This window comes from Triticum dicoccoides, chromosome 2B, assembly GCF_002162155.2.
Source record: "Triticum dicoccoides isolate Atlit2015 ecotype Zavitan chromosome 2B, WEW_v2.0, whole genome shotgun sequence".
Taxonomy (NCBI): Eukaryota; Viridiplantae; Streptophyta; class Magnoliopsida; order Poales; family Poaceae; genus Triticum; species Triticum dicoccoides.
In genome coordinates, this window is record NC_041383.1 from 180470168 (window position 1) to 180486038 (window position 15871).

Consider the following 15871-nt stretch of genomic DNA (forward strand, 5'->3'; position numbering starts at 1 on the left):
TTAATTTTATTTGTTTATTCAATTTGGGCCAATCCCATCCACCTAGGCTTTCTTTTCACCCAATCCTTATCAGATTCGCATGGCATTGATTCTTCTCCAACTGGAAATGCAAATACTGTCGTTATCATCTCATCCTTGACCATGCCTCCTCCCCTGCTCATCCCTTCATCATTGGACTTGGAGAGGACAGCCTCTTTAACACCTTGGTTAACTCCCTTTCAAGCCAAGGAAAGGAAGGAAGCCACACATTCTACAGTTAATTCCCCTTTTTCATCCTTGCATGCATGCATGCATGATGATGCCACCACCACCAAAAAGAATACACCAAGTAATAATCTCTCCACCAACAAGATGCTAGCTAGGACTAGCTGTCGCACAAGAAAGAATGGAATAATCATCGGACAGCCGGCAATAATAATGTATGTACCCGCAAAACAATCAATAATGTAGTATCATGTATGTCTACAAATTCCATTATTACCATCCTCTCTGTAAAAAAATAAAAGTTACAGTGTGTTCATATATGTATGTATATACGATGATTGAAATCTCCGCCCATTTTACACCACCAAATGAATGATTTCCACTAGTGTTGCGCCAAGCAGCCGTGGCCGTCGCAGTGCACCGGCGGGCGGTGTAGGAACGCGAGGCACTGGTCCGCCGGCCGCTGGTCCGGACGGCCGGCGATGCAGTTCTGCCGGTCGTCGTTGCGCCGAAGCGCCATGCACCGCTCCGGCTCGCCGCAGAAGTAGTTGTACGAGTAGGTGAAGTTGGCCAGCCGTGGCAGCGCGCAGATGCCCTCCGGGATGTGCCCGGCGAGCTCGTTGTGCGCGACGTCGAGCTGCTCCAGCGCGTGCATCCCTGCCATGGACTCCGGCAGCGTGCCCTGGAGCTGGTTAAAGCTCACGTCCAGCACGGTGAGCTCGCGCAGCCACCCGATCTCCGGCGGGATGCAGGACCGGATGCCGGAGTTGAGCATGACGAGCTCGTTGAGCGTGCCCCCCATGCGCCCCACGCTGGCGGGGATGCAGCCACGGAGGCGGAGGTTGGCGAGCACGATGACCGAGGCGGGGGAGTTGCCAAAGTTTTCCGGCAGCTCGAAGTCGAAGTTGTTGTCGTTGATGAAGAGCGCGTCGATCTTCTTGTCGAAGATGGCCGGGGGCACGGGGCCGCACAGGTTGTTGAACCTGATGTCCACGTACTTGACGTTGGGGAGGCAGAGGATGTGCTGCGGGAAGCCGCCGGAGAGGCGGTTGTTGCTGACGTCGAGCTCGTGGAGGAGGGAGAGCTTGGGGAGGGAGTCCGGGAGCCCCCCGGCGAAGCGGTTGGAGTTGAGGTGGAGGACGGCGAGGTCAGTGAGGTGGCCGAGCTCGAACGGCAGCGTGCCGGCGAGGTCGCCGTGATTGAGGTCGACGCCGGCCACGGCGCGCGCGCACGGGTCGTCAAGGGACGGCGCGCAGAAGACGCCGAAGTAGGCGCACACGTCTGGGCCGCACCAGTTGCTCGTCAGGTTCTTGGGGTCGTCGGTGATGGCGCGCTTGAGGGCCTGCAGCGCCACGTACGCGCGCTGCAGACGCGGGCTGTTGTCGGCCGTCTGCTTCGGCAGCGGCACGGGGCAGGCCGAGCAGAGCAACGCGGCGGAGAGGAGGAGCGCGGCGGCAAGGAGCAGCGGTGGCGGCGAGGCGGTGGCCGGCATGTTTGCGTGTCTTTCTTTGGGTGTGTGTGTGGGTGTGTGTGAATTGGGTTGAGCTGGGTTGAACCGAGTATATATACAGGGGGAGGCGATCCTTTGACACGGTTTCCTTTCGTGGTTGAGTTTGCGCGTCATGATTTCGTTCTGGGTTTCTTGTTTTCTTTTACAAGGTTGACTGCTGGCTTTCCCACCTTTTATTTTTGTATTCTTGTTTTTCGAGGTTTTCTAGCTTTCCCGCGTTTTATATATAAAACAACAACGGAATAAGGTACACGAACGAATGATACAGGATACTGAGGTAACCCTTTTATAAAGCCGATCCGAGGATAAGCGGCATACGCAAAACACTACGCAACCAAAAAAGACAACACAACACTACGCCCAGCACACCTAAGCTCCACGACAACGCCCTTAGGAGGGAGAACGGCGCAAATCGTCACCGCTGCCGAGTCTGCAACGAACAAAGGTCTTCACCCGGAGCCCTGTCACAGAAAGGGTACCCACGACGACATCTTCAAGAAGATAGCGGCACCCACAAGCGTCGCCGTTATTGACGCCGAGGCGCTGAGTTTTCACTCAGCAACTCACCCATGCTACTACGAGGTCACCAGGACAAGCTCGGTGAGGAATAATCCCAGTTCTGGATCGGAGCGTCACTAGTGCTAAGGCAGAGCGCCCGCCCGAGCCACCCACATCTAGTCGTCCCGTCGCCCACACGCCAAGACAGATAGTCACCACCGCCACAATGTTGTCTGCCGAAGAGCCAACATGCAGACACCACCCGGGGCCGCCACCCTAGCATCCATGTCCAAGCCATCATCATCCGCCCACATCATGATGCACCAACCACAGTCGGAGGAGTAAAAGGTGTCTCCTTTCACTCCTAGCCTGGCATCAGCCACGAAGTCTGGATCAACACCTCCATGGTAGGAGGTGTCGACACCTGCGTCTCCAGCCAGTCCCGGTGGAACAGGAAGACCCAACTCCGTAACTACCGACGGCCGCCGTCGAACATGCTCGTACGACGCCAAGTCCATGGTCTTCGATGCCGATCTACCCAACAAACTCGCGATGTCTCGACCACCACCAACAGTCACAATACTTGCAAGGAGAGGGTCCTCATCATCCGCGGGCACCACCCGGACCAGGCCCACCATCATCTACCCGGAGTGAAGCTTCGACCCGTCCCGGGCCCAAAATGGTCCGCCCGAGCACGAGTTCCCGGTCCTAGCCATCTCCACCGCGTGAGCACCCCGCGCCATCGACCCACACCCAAAAGAAGAGAGGCACCACCACCACCCCACCCCGCCGCTGACCGCCTACCACCACCATGCTGCAGCAACCGTCTCACTGACCGATGCATCCACCTGACGGTCGAACCGGACCGGGGCGAGGGGAGAATCCTGTCATGACTTAGCCCTTGTAGGATCGAAGGGTAACGGCTGCGCGAGTCCACGGAGGGCTCCACCCACGAAGGGTCCACGAAGAAGCAACCTTGTCTATCCCACCATGGTCGTCGCCCACGAAGGACTTGCCTCACTAGGGTAGATCTTCAGGAAGTAGGCGATCTCCTTGCCCTTACAAACTCCTTGGTTCAACTCCACAATCTTGTCGAAGGCTCCCAAGTGACACCTAGCCAATCTAGGAGACACCACTCTCCAAGAAGTAATAAATGGTGTGTTGATGGTGAACTCCTTGCTCTTGTGCTTCAAATGATAGTCTCCCCAACACTCAACTCTCTCTCACAGGATTTGCATTTGGTGGAAAGAAGATTTGAGTGGAAAGCAATTTGGGGAAGGCTAGAGATCAAGTTTCATATGGTAGGAATGGAATATCTTGGCCTCAACACAAGTGTAGGTGGTTCTCTCTCAGAAAATGTATGTTGGAAGTGTAGGCATGTTTTGATGGCTCTCTCCACGAATGAAGAGTGGTTGGAGGGGTATATATAGCCTCCACACAAAATCTAATCGTTACACACAACTTACCAATCTCGGTGGGACCGAATTGAGAAACTCGGTCGGACCGATTCAGCAAATGATGTGACTGTTAGGATTTTTGGTGGGACCGACATGCAATTCGGTAGGACCGATATGATAAGGGTTAGGGCATAATGTAATCTCGGTGAGACCGATAACACAAACTTGGTGAGACCGATTTTGGTAATGGACACACAGAGGGTTGGTCAGGCAAACTCGATGGGACCGATTCGCTCATCTCAGTAAGACCGAAATGTTACGAAAAGGAAACAGAGGGTTTGCATTGTAATCTCGGTCGGACCGATCGCTCATCTCGGTTTGACCGAAATGTTATGAAGGGAAACAGAGAGATTACAATCCCATCTTGGTGAGACCGAGATCCCTATCGGTGAGACCGATTTGCCTAGGGTTTGTGGCAGTGGCTATGACATCTGAACTCGGTGGCGCCGGATAGGAAGAATTGGTAGGGCCGAGTTTGACTTATGGTTTAGGTCATATGTGGATGTGAGAAAGTAGTTGAGGGCTTTGGAGCATATCACTAAGCATTTTGAGCAAGAAATCCATTAAGCAACACCTCATCCCTCCTTGATAGTATTGGCTTTTCCTATAGACTCAATGTGATCTTGTATCACTAAAATAGAAAATGTAGAGTCTTAAGCTTTGAACTTGAGCCAATCCTTTTGTCCTTAGCATTTTGAGGGATCCACTTTTCTCATCCATGCCATGCCAATCACTGAGCTTTCCTGAAACATTTATCTTGAAGTAGCAGTAGCTCAATGAGATATATGTTGTTAGGAATTACCAAAACCACCCAGGGATAGTTGCACTTTCAATCTCCCCCTTTTTAGTAATTGATGACAACATATAGATCGAAGCTTCGACAAAAGATAATAAGATTGAAAAACATTGTCGCTTTGAGAAGTATGTGAAAAGTAAGAGCTCGCCCTAAATTTGTGCATTATTTAAAATTTGCTTTGGACTGCAAACGCACAATGAGTTAGGATCATGGGTCACTCTTCCATGTCACATACATCTTGGTGGAGCGCTCAAAATGATAATAATTAAATACATGCACTCATCACCAAGCAAAGTGAATGATCATATGAGAATATAAGAGATAATGTCATCCAACAAGCATTAAGGTAGCATATGATCAAACACATGATCATCCAAGTATCTCACACAAGGCATAGAGTATCAAGCAAACAAGCAAATAACGAGGTTCAACCACCAAAAAGAAAAGAGAGACCAAAAGCAACACTCTCTCTCGAAGCCTATGATCTATACATTTTCTCTCCCTTTGGCAACAAGTTACCAAAAAGTTCATAAAAAATGCATAGTGCTAAACGACTCTCAGGCTTGGTCTTCATGTGATGGTGTAGAGATGGCTCCTTGGACGAAGACCTCTGTTGATGTAGCTGGAGCTGGTGGAGAGGGTGCTGGAGCTGGATGCACTGAAGTTGTAGCTGATGCAGATGATGTAGCTCTGGTGTCTGGAACAGACATTGCAGCAGATCTTTGTCCTCTGGGCACTCTAGCAAAAGCATCAGTAGTTGACTTGCCCTTCTTCTCCTCCACATCCTCCTGAAGTTGCTCAACTGCAGTTTGGATCTCAGTCACTTTAACATCAAGAGCATAAAATTTCTGCTCTATGATCCTCTCCAAGCTCTCCTGGTTTTAAGTCAGGGTGGCCAAGCCCTTCTCAATCCTTAGAGTGGAGGCAATCAAGTAGCCAAGCTGATCTTGCTTGCTCTTCAGGAAAATCTGAGATGCTTCTTCAGCAGTTGGCATCTTTGCAGCTTTCTCAGCCCTTGCCTTCTCCTTCTTCTCTTGTGCTTGCATAGATGATGGTTCATTTTCATCCATCACAACAGTGTTGTCCTCAAAGTCAGGGTAGATGGGCAGGTGTTCCTTCTCCAAGAGATATGTGCCAGTGCCCATCTTGGAGTTTATAAGCTCTTGAATCTGTGGGGCATACCCACAACTCCTCTTCTGATCAGCAACATTCCTTTTGATTGTTTCCACAATCAGGATCATGACTTTGAACTTCTGAGGCACATCAAATATATGAAGCAAGTTAATTGCATGGCCTCTGATCATCTTGTGATCACCTGACTTGGTCAGCAAAGTGTGCCTTAAAATCCAGTTGATAGTGGGCAGTCCTAACAACAGATAATGTACTGATCCAAACTTGTGTGTCTCTAGTGCAGCATCTGGGATCTCTCTGTACATGTGAGCCATGGAGTTGTGATCTTTCTTCTTCTTGGCATAGACATCCAAGTCATCCTCATTCTCCTTTGGAGCATTGATCAATTCAGACCATTCTTCAACTGTTGATTGGTACCTTGTACCCTCAGACATCCAGACTATCCTTCGATCTGGGTAGAAATGAGTTGTGGAGTAGAACTGCATAATGAGCTCTTTCCACTTTGTGAGCTTCTGCCCAACAAAGTCTACTACTCCACAAGACTTGAAACTGTCATAAACTCCAGGTTAGTCCTCTTCATTCTTCTTGATATAGTCCCAGTCAACCCATCTCATATCACAAACTATGGGCTTCTTGTCAAGCAGCACTGTCTCATAGAAATCCCGTTGTTCCTTAGTATGGAACTTGTAGTCCACAGAAGTTCTTCTCTTGACAGCATAGGGGTCAGTCAGTCTCCACTGTCTAAGACATGCATCCTTCCTGAGCTTCATGTCTTCTGCAACTGGGTGAGCATCATTATGATCTGGGATCTTGGGCTTCAACTTTCTCAGGACAAGTGAGTCTTCATCTTCTTCATTAGCAGCTTCAGGCACTGGGGCCTTGTTCTTTTCTGCAGCTGGAATACTCCTGGTGTTCCTCTTGGGTGCAGACTTGGGCTTAGGAGCAGCAGCCTTGGGAGCATCTTTGGGCTTAGATGGAGCAGCCCCTAACCTTATAGCATCTCCCATCGGCTTTTGAGCTTTAGGTGCTGGTGCAGCAACCTCTTCCTCTTCATCTTCAGAGTCTCTCCTCATAGAGGGCTTGTCAAGTACCTTGGCTGTAGTGGTTTTGACTCTCTTCCTTTTCTTGTCTTGGCCAGCAGCTTCATCTTCAGACTCAATGGTGAACTTCATGGTTTCACCAGTGCCAACATTGCTAGGTTTGGAAGTGGGAATCCTCCTTGCAGGTGCCTTGTTCTGCATTCCTGGCTTAGTGGATGCAACTGAGCTATATTCCTTCTTCAGCACCTTCTTCTTGGAGGTGGCCTCATCCTCTGCAGCCACATAGTCCTCATCCTCGGAATCTGAGGTCTTCTTCTTTCTGGCCCTGGTGGCTGCCTTTGGCAAGTTGCTGGGTGTGCTCCTGCTGCCATCATCATAGCTGCTAGAGGGACTAACGCCCTCACTCATCTTAACTTGCTCCTCAGACTTATTCTAACTGTCACTCTGATCTGACATGGTGCAAACTCTGACAGCAGACCCTGTGAATAGAAATAGATGAGGTAGAAGGGATGAGCATCACAAAGCACAGAGGTTTTTGCAAAAGATTGAGTCAAAAACTTAGATTTAGTTTTCCACAGAAAGAATTTCGGAGCTACCAATTTGTAAACTCGGTGATATCGAAGCAGCTTTTGGAACCTAAACTAGTGAACTCGGTCAGACCGAATCACAGTTTGGTGGCACCGAGACTGCTAGGGTTTCACAAAGTCCTGAACTTGGTCACACCTATTTGCAATTCTCGGTCAGACCGAGAATCACATGTGCACTGGCCTAAGCCAAATTGGTGGGACCGATGTCTACAACTTGGTCGGTCCAAGATGAGTTCCGCGGAAACCTAACCCTAAATTTTCAATCCAAAACTAATCTACGGAGTGATTTCGCTGGATATGAAGATCTCAATCATGGCAAGATACATGGCAACGCAATGTGCTAGGAATCGGAGTTGGGAATAGCACAAAGATTCAAATCCATACCCTAATGCGGCAATGGACTTGCTACAGCGGCAATAGCAGAGTAGAATCCCGTTGACGGCAGCGGAGACCAGTGGCTGGAGGTCACTGGTGACAAGGAGGACAATCTGGAGACCCGAGGAGGCAGAGCAGGCTGTGCGCGGGCGAAGAGGTTCAGAAAAATTTCCAAATTTTGGCCCGGGGGGAAATATAGCCTGACCCTGTCGGTGTGACCGAGTGGAACAACTCGGTGGCACCAAGATGCATAACTGCAAGCAGTTACTGCAACTCGGTGTGACCGAAAAGTTCAAATCGGTTGCACCGAGATTGAAAACCTAGATCAACTTAGTGATCTCGGTATGACCGAAATGGATGGATCGGTCAGACCGAAACACACAAAGAGGTTTTGGAAGTTTGAAGTCTATGATGAATCGGGGACTCCGAGTGCTCCTCACACAGAGTGGTTGGAATCTGACTTGATCAAACTTTCTGATGTAGCATGAATAGAGTTTGTGACAAGAAAAGCATAGATAGCTAGAGAAGGTTCTTAGGCATTCTTGTCCATCCACTTGGCAAAAATAAAAGAAACCAAACAATCAAAACTACAAGTGGATGTCCTCAAATGAGTAAATTATGCAACCAACATGCTCACACAATAAAATGGCAAATGAAATATGTGTCAAAGCATGCACAACCATTCTAGCATCTATTAAGCAATTGGCGATGACTAGGTCATATATATATGAGTATATTGACTTAGGAGTGAAATGAGAACATTTGATCATAGGTCATACTCATCGTTTTAAGCACAAGTGGGGTTACCACTTTTACATAAAGCATTGTTGTGTTCACACCATTAGAGTTGCTTTGACTCAATTCTTAGAGTAAAGCTCCCCCTAGATGTGAGATCCCCCCTAAGAGGGATGAACTAAACTTGGGTTTGTCGTTGATGACTTCATGTAGGTGTTGAAGATGTGGATGCTCAACGTTGATGTAGATCATTTGGAGCAATCCTTTTGGAGTGAGTTGCACTTTCAATACCTACACGGGTTAGTCCCACAAGGAACAAACAAGGATATCCATAGACATAGAGTGATGCACACACAAGATGATGTCCATGAAAGCATTAGGTTACCTTGTCCCTTGTCTTACCAACAAGAGGGTTTGTGACTCCTTGAACTAGTGCAAGATGTGGAAGTTGATTCCACTTGTCCTTGCCAAAATGATAAGAATGAAATATGTTGGCGAAGTCACCCTCAAGAACTCTCTAGTTCTTCTTCTTCGGGATCCATATCATCTTGATGGGAATCCTTGGAGTTGTAGTTGTACTCGATGAAGTAGAACTTGACGTAGTCTTGGGAACCCACTTGACCAAGGCCTTAGGGGCTTCTTCAAATTCATCAATCTCCTCTTGAAGCTTGTCCTTGCCTTTGTGTTTGTGGTCTTGTGGTGGAAGATCATCTTGAGCTTGTGTCCCTTTGAAAGAAGTAGGATCATACTTCTCTTGTTGAGGAACAAACTTCGTCTTGGGGTATTGATCTTCTTCCCACTCAACTCCATTGGCATTGAACATTGGTTCAAAACCAACACCTTGGTTCTCCCAGTGCCTTCCTTGCTTGCGTACAATTTCCTCGAATTGCTTACTCTCGGCAAGGCTCTTGTAAACACCTTTCTCTATAATTCCCTTCCATAAGCTATTTTCTTGCTCAAGTGTAACTTGGCTAAGAGAATCATTAGTGAAATCAAGAGAACTACTAGAAACAACAACATTGGATTTAGCATGATTATTGTTACTACTATAGGAAGAGTCTTTCTTGTTATTGTTAACTTGAGGCATGTATGTAGAAAAGAGTGATGAGGATACAGACCTGGGGTAGGGTCATAGGCCTGACCTACACGTCCTATCCATGGTCACTACTCCAGAAGATAAGAAGACCAAGAATCCACTCAATAACCTAATCACTCGACCATCATTCCCCACCGTCACTCGACCATATGGGGAATCACTCGACTATATTGAAGACCTGGAGTCGGAAGAACACACAATGGCCGGGCATTCACTCCTTAGCCTTCATGAGCATTAAGAGTATTTAAGACTGCCGTTACCAGTAACGTGCTTACTTTATGTACATTAAGCCCCTTGTAATGGAGGTGGGCGGGGGTCCTGGCGCACTCTATATAAGCCACCCCTCCTCTAGGAGAAGGGTTCACACCCCCTATAATACAACACACATAATCCAATCGACCGCCTCCGGGCACCGAGATGTAGGGGTATTACTTCCTCCGAGAAGGGCCTGAACTCATAAACCTCGTGTGTACACCTTCGCCATAGCTAAGATCTTGCCTCTCCATACCTACCCCCCCTTTCTACTGTCAGACTTAGAACCACGATAGTTGGCGCCCACCATGGGGCAGGTGTCTTAGCGACTTATTGATGAAGTTGCAAGCTTTTCCGATCATCATCATGGTTTCCGACGGCGAGTTGGTTGAGGACCGCTAGATCTGTCTCGGTGCGCTCGTTTTCGTTGCCGACGACTCGGCGTGGCTTCAGGAATCTCCGCTCGACCTTGAGGCGCTCCCTGTCTGAGGGGCAACGTACTTTCGCACGTGCATTCGTGGCGTCCTTCTTCGGCAGCCGTCGACTCAGTATCAGTCGGCTCCGATGACATCTTCCCTCCCTGCTGTTCGCCGCTGCAAGCGATCTGGTCGGTCGCGGCTTCAGCGGTGGGTGAAGCATGTGGTGGCTCGGCGTTCGGCCACTCATCAAGTCGCGGCAATCGAGCCCGACGAAACTCTCCACGGCCTGTTCGATCTGTCGATTGGCTCCACGGAGACTGCATCTGAGTGCGATAGCAGCGATCCTGCGGCTGAAGTCCTGATGGTCGATGGTCCGCGTGGCCCACCTGGCTTTCGCCGCGAAGATGGCAAAGAGGCTAGCGGCGATCCATCACAGGTCCACAAGGAGTATCATCCTGAACCTCTCTCTTCGCAGCAGAGAGAGGATTTTCGTCGTTGCAACATGGACGCACTTCACACGCCCATCGCTGGAGAAACTCCCGAGGCTCGGGCCTTGGAGGAGGCGCACTTGGCTAATTTGGCTGAGCGCACTCGATTGGAGAACTTGCAGCGCGCTCTCGACGAGCGAGCCCGAGAACAAGTTCCCGAGTCCAGTTGACGGCAACTTTTCCCGCCTCCACCTAAGGTATACCATAGTCCGATTCAGAACCTCACTGCTACGGCCCGAATTGCAGAGTCGATTCAACCTTCCCAGTCAGAGGCTGGCCGAGGGTTGGAGCAGATCCGGCCTCTTCTCCGAGCAGCAGGAGAACAGAATTCTGTGGTGTCTCAGTCGCGGAATAGGATACACAGCAGATCCGTGGTAGCAGATACAATTTAGTCGGCCCATAGCCCAAGATCGCCCCCGTGGCGTGAATGCCGTGGGCTGTATGATCGTCAGTTCGACCACGACAATCGTTGTCGAGTGCCAACGCCTCCTCCGAGGAGTGCGTCGTACGTGCCTCGGCAGAATGATGACAGGCACCGTCACATGGACGAGCGCAGAGCTCCAGTCGACCCAAGGGAGCTGGGCTTCGATGTGAGATCCATTCTCATCCAAGGCCTGGTCGACCAGAATAGAACACACAGAGAAGACCTGGGCAGAGATCGTCCGAGTGGCAGCAAATTACATGTTTCAGGCCTAGAGTGTTTCAGCAGAGCCATGAGGGCAGCAGTGATTCCTCCCAACTTCAGATTGGCAACAGGAGTCAGTAAGTTCACTGGAGAATCCAAGCCTGAAACTTGGCTTGAAGATTACCGAGTGGCTGTGCAAATTGGACGCGGAAATGATGAGATAGCAATGAAGCATCTCCCTCTTATGTTGGAAGGGTCGGCCCGAGCATGGTTGACTCAGTTGTCCCCGGACAGTATACATAGTTGGGAGGAGCTATCTCGAGTGTTTGTAAGAACCTTCGAGGGAACGTGCAAGCGGCCAGCAGGGCTTCCCGAGTTGCAGCATTGTGTGCAGAAGCCGAATGAGACTTTGAGGGAATTCATTTAGAGGTGGACCACTTTGCATCACACCGTGGAGAATGTATCAGAGCATCATGCGATGTGCGTTTAAGCAAGGCGTCAAGTATCGAGAGTTGGTTCTGAAGTTCAGTCGGACTGGGGATATGACTCTGACCTGGATGATGGAGATAGCCACCCGGTATGCTAACGGAGAAGAAGAGGATCAACTCCATAGCGGGAAGAGTAAACCAGTCGGCCAAGAGGCTGGTGGAGGTGGTTCCAGTCGGAAACAAAAGCGTAAAGCCGAGTCAGCGGCACCTGGTGAGATTGCAGCAGTGGCTCAAGGAAAGTTTAAGGGAAAACTAAGGGGCCTTGGCCTCCTAAGAAGGTAAAGGATCAAGCAGGAAATGATGTGCTGGATTTGCAGTGTCACATCCACATGAAGAAAGATGAGAAAGGTAATCTGATTTACCCAAAGCATACCACTCGACAATGTCGACTCCTGATCCAACAGTTCCGGGAGAAACAACCCAATGAGAAGGACAAGGAGTCGGACAAAGATGAGGAGGAAGAGGAAGATGACGGTTACCCCAAGGTCAATTCCACTCTCATGATTTTTGCTGATGTTGAGCGCAAGAGTCGGTTGAAGGTCATCAACAGAGAGGTGAATATGGTTGCTCCGGCGACGACAACCATGTACCTGAAATGGTCCCAGACAGCCATCACATTCGACCAGTCAGACCATCCTGCTCGCGTAGTCACCCCCGGGAGGCAAGCGCTGGTGGTCGACCCAGTGGTTGGTGGCACTCGACTGACTAAAGTGCTGATGGATGGAGGTAGCGGCCTGAATATCCTGTATGCTGAAACCTTGAAGGGGATGGGCATCCCGATGACCAAACTTAGCGAGAGCAACATGAGCTTTCACGGCATTATCCCCGGGATCACTCTCAACGTGGTTTTCGGTGACTCCAAGCATTACCAGAAAGAAAAGTTGACATTTGAAGTCGTGGATTTCCAGAGTGCTTAACACGCCATCCTAGGGAGGCCGGCATACGCACGTTTCATGGCTCGACCGTGTTATGTGTACCTCAAGCGGAAGATGCCTGGCCCCAAAGGTGTGATCACAGTCACTGGCAATCAACAGAAAGCAGAAGAATGTTTCTAGAAAGGTTCCAAAATCGCCGATGCACAAATGGCGGCGGTTGAATTCCAGGAGTGTCAGAAGAGTGCAGATCCGAGTGATTTGCTCCGAGCCAAGAAGCCTGCTACAGACTCTGCATTCCACTCGACTGGCGAAACGAAGCCGATTCATATTCACCCGACCGACCCCAATGCTGCCCCGACTCATATATCAACAACGCTCGACAGCAAATAGGAAGAAGCGCTCATCCAGTTCCCCCATGAGAACTGGGACATCTTCGCATGGAAACCCTCTGACATGCCAGGTGTACCCACAGAACTGGCTAAGCACCGTTTGTGTGTTGACCCCAAAGTAAAACCCGTCAAAGAGCACTTTCGGCGGTCCGCTGTTCAGAAGAGAAAAGCAATCGGCGAAGAAGTGACTCGACTGTTGGCAGTAGAGTTCATCCGTGAAATGTACCACTCTGAGTGGCTTGCCAATGTCGTCATGGTCCCCAAGTAGGACGATTCACTTCGCATGTGCATTGATTTTAAGCATATCAATCAGGCCTGCCCGAAAGATCACTTCCCTCTCCCCCGAAGGAAAAGCTTACAAAGTTCAACGCCTAGTTTATTATCTCTCTGAAGTTTTGATTCCGTCCAAGCAACGATATCCTCATTATCTGAAGCTTGCCTATGGAATTTACATGACCATGAAGAAGGTTGCACATTACTTCTTTGATCACTCTATTACAGTCGTTAGTGATGCACTGTTGTCTGAGATTCTGAATAACAAAGATGCAACTGGTCGAGTAGCAAAATGGGCGATTGAACTCCTTCCACTGGACATCAAGTTTGAGGCAAAGAAAGCTATCAAGTCCCAAGCAATCGCGGATTTCCTTGCCGAGTGGATTGAGCAGCAACTACCGACTCAAGTTCACTCGGAACATTGGACTATGTTCTTCGATGGCTCCAAGATGCTAAACGGATCAGGTGCTGGAGTAGTATTGGTGTCCCCCCATGGAGACAAGCTCAACTATGTTCTCCAGATTCATTTTGATTCCTCCAATAACGAAGCAGAATACGAAGCACTTTTATATGGGTTGCGTATGGCCATTTCACTCGGCGTCCGCCGCCTCATGGTATATGGCGATTCAGATTTGGTGGTTAATCAGGCGATGAAAGAATGGGATGTCAGAAGTCCATCCATGACTGGTTACTGCAATGCTGTTAGGAAGCTGGAAAAGAAGTTTGAGGGGTTGGAACTTCACCATGTGCCCCGATTGAAAAATCAAGCTGCAGATGAGTTGACGAAGATAGGTTCAAAGAGAGAGGCCATTCCCCGCAATGTGTTTCTGGAGCATATTCATTCACCTTCGGTTCAGGAGGATCGCTTCACAGAAGAGTCGCCACAGCCCAAGAGTGCCACAGATCCGACTGAAGTTGAAATCCCAGCCGTGGTCGACTTAGTCATGGAGGTTCTGGTCATCACTCCCGACTGGAGAGTGCCGTACATTGCATACATTCTTAGGAAAGAACTTTCGGAGGATGAAGAAGAGGCTCGACAGATCGTCCGACGATCTAAGGCCTTTACTGTGATAAAGGGGAAATTGTTCAGAGAAAGTGCAACTGGGGTTTGCGAGAAGTGCATCACGCCAGAGGAAGGTCGAATGATCCTCAATGATATTCACTCGGGGACCTATGGTCACCACGCGTCCTCTCGGACCATCGTGGCCAAAGCATATCAAGCCAGATTTTACCGGCCGCGGGCCAACGAGATGGCTAAAGAAATAGTGGACAAGTGTGAAGGCTGCCAGTTTTACTCCAACATGTCTCATAAACCTGCGTCAGCTCAATTCCACTCGTCTGGCCTTTCGCCGTCTGGGGAGTGGACATGGTTGGGCCTCTGAGGACGGGCATGAGTGGATTTACTCATGTGTTGGTAGCAGTCGACAAGTTCACCAAATGGATCGAAGCCAAGCCCATCAAAAGCCTTGAAGCAAGCACAGCTGTGAGTTTCATCAGAGAACTTATATTCAGATATGGCGTCCCGCATGGCATCATCACGGATAACGGCTCGAACTTCGATTCTGAAGAGTTCAAAGCCTTTTGTGCCTCCCAAGGCATGAGAGTCGACTATGCTTCGGTCACTCATCCTTAGTCGAATGGGCAGGCCGAGCGGGCAAATGGATTGATTCTCAAAGGATTGAAGCCTCAGTTGATGTGTGACCTGAAACATGCAGCAGGAGCTTGGATCGACGAGCTTCCATCCGTACTATGGGGGTTGAGGACAACCCCTAACTGGTTGACTGGAAGGACTCCATTCTTCTTAGTCTACGGAGCTGAAGCCGTGCTCCCCAGTGATTTGCTCCACAATGCACCTCGAGTCGAAATCTTCTCAGAAGAAGAAGCAGAACAAGCTCGGCAAGATGCAGTCAATCTCCTAGCTAGAAGAAGAAAGAGAGATGGCCTTGATCCGGTCGACCATTTATCAGCAAGACTTGCGTTGATTTCATGCTAGAAACATGAGGGGTCGAGCGTTTCAAGAAGGAGACCTGGTTCTTCGAGTGGACCAGCAGAGACCTCACAAGCTCGCTCCTGCTTGGGAAGGCCCTTTCGTCATCACCAAGGTGCTCCACAATGGAGCATACCGTCTCTTCAACGTCGAACATAATAAAGATGAGCCACGCGCCTGGAATGCGGATCTGCTCTGCCCTTTCTATTCTTAAATATTTAGACTGATGAGATGTAATAAGAAATACCTTTTAGTTTGGATATCAAAAGACATAATTTACTTCTTCTGAATGATTGTTGTTTATTTCTTTTGTACGCATTACCTTAGCTGCGAATCTATTTCGCCTAAGACGAAGTGATAAAAATCCTACCGAGTGAAGAGTCTGCCTCTCACTCGGGGGCTTAGCTGCAGCCCAGTGCTTGCCTAAGTGATAAAAATCCTATCGAGTGATGAGTCTACCTCTCACTTGGGGGCTTAGCTGCAGCCCAGTGCTCACCTAAGTGATATAAATCCTACCGAGTGACGAGTCTGCCTCTCACTCGGGGGCTTATCTGCAGCCCAGTGCTCACCTAAGTGATAAAAATCCTACCGAGTGATGGGTCTGCCTCTCACTCGGGGGCTTAGCTGCAGCCCAGTGCTCGCCTAA

General features: G+C 49.5%; 1 protein-coding gene across 1 annotated transcript; it reads right to left on the reverse strand.

Moving 5' to 3' along the window:
- Positions 1-415: 415 nt before the first annotated feature.
- LOC119362920 (leucine-rich repeat extensin-like protein 6) lies at positions 416-1738 on the reverse strand. Its single transcript, XM_037628201.1, has one exon. It carries the CDS (start codon positions 1694-1696, stop codon positions 587-589), a length of 1110 nt encoding a protein of 369 aa, XP_037484098.1. The 5' UTR covers positions 1697-1738; the 3' UTR covers positions 416-586.
- Positions 1739-15871: the final 14133 nt, after the last annotated feature.

Excerpts from the sequence above, each read along its gene's own strand:
- LOC119362920 (XM_037628201.1), bottom strand. The coding sequence starts at position 1,696 with ATGCCGGCCACCGCCTCGCCGCCACCGCTGCTCCTTGCCGCCGCGCTC.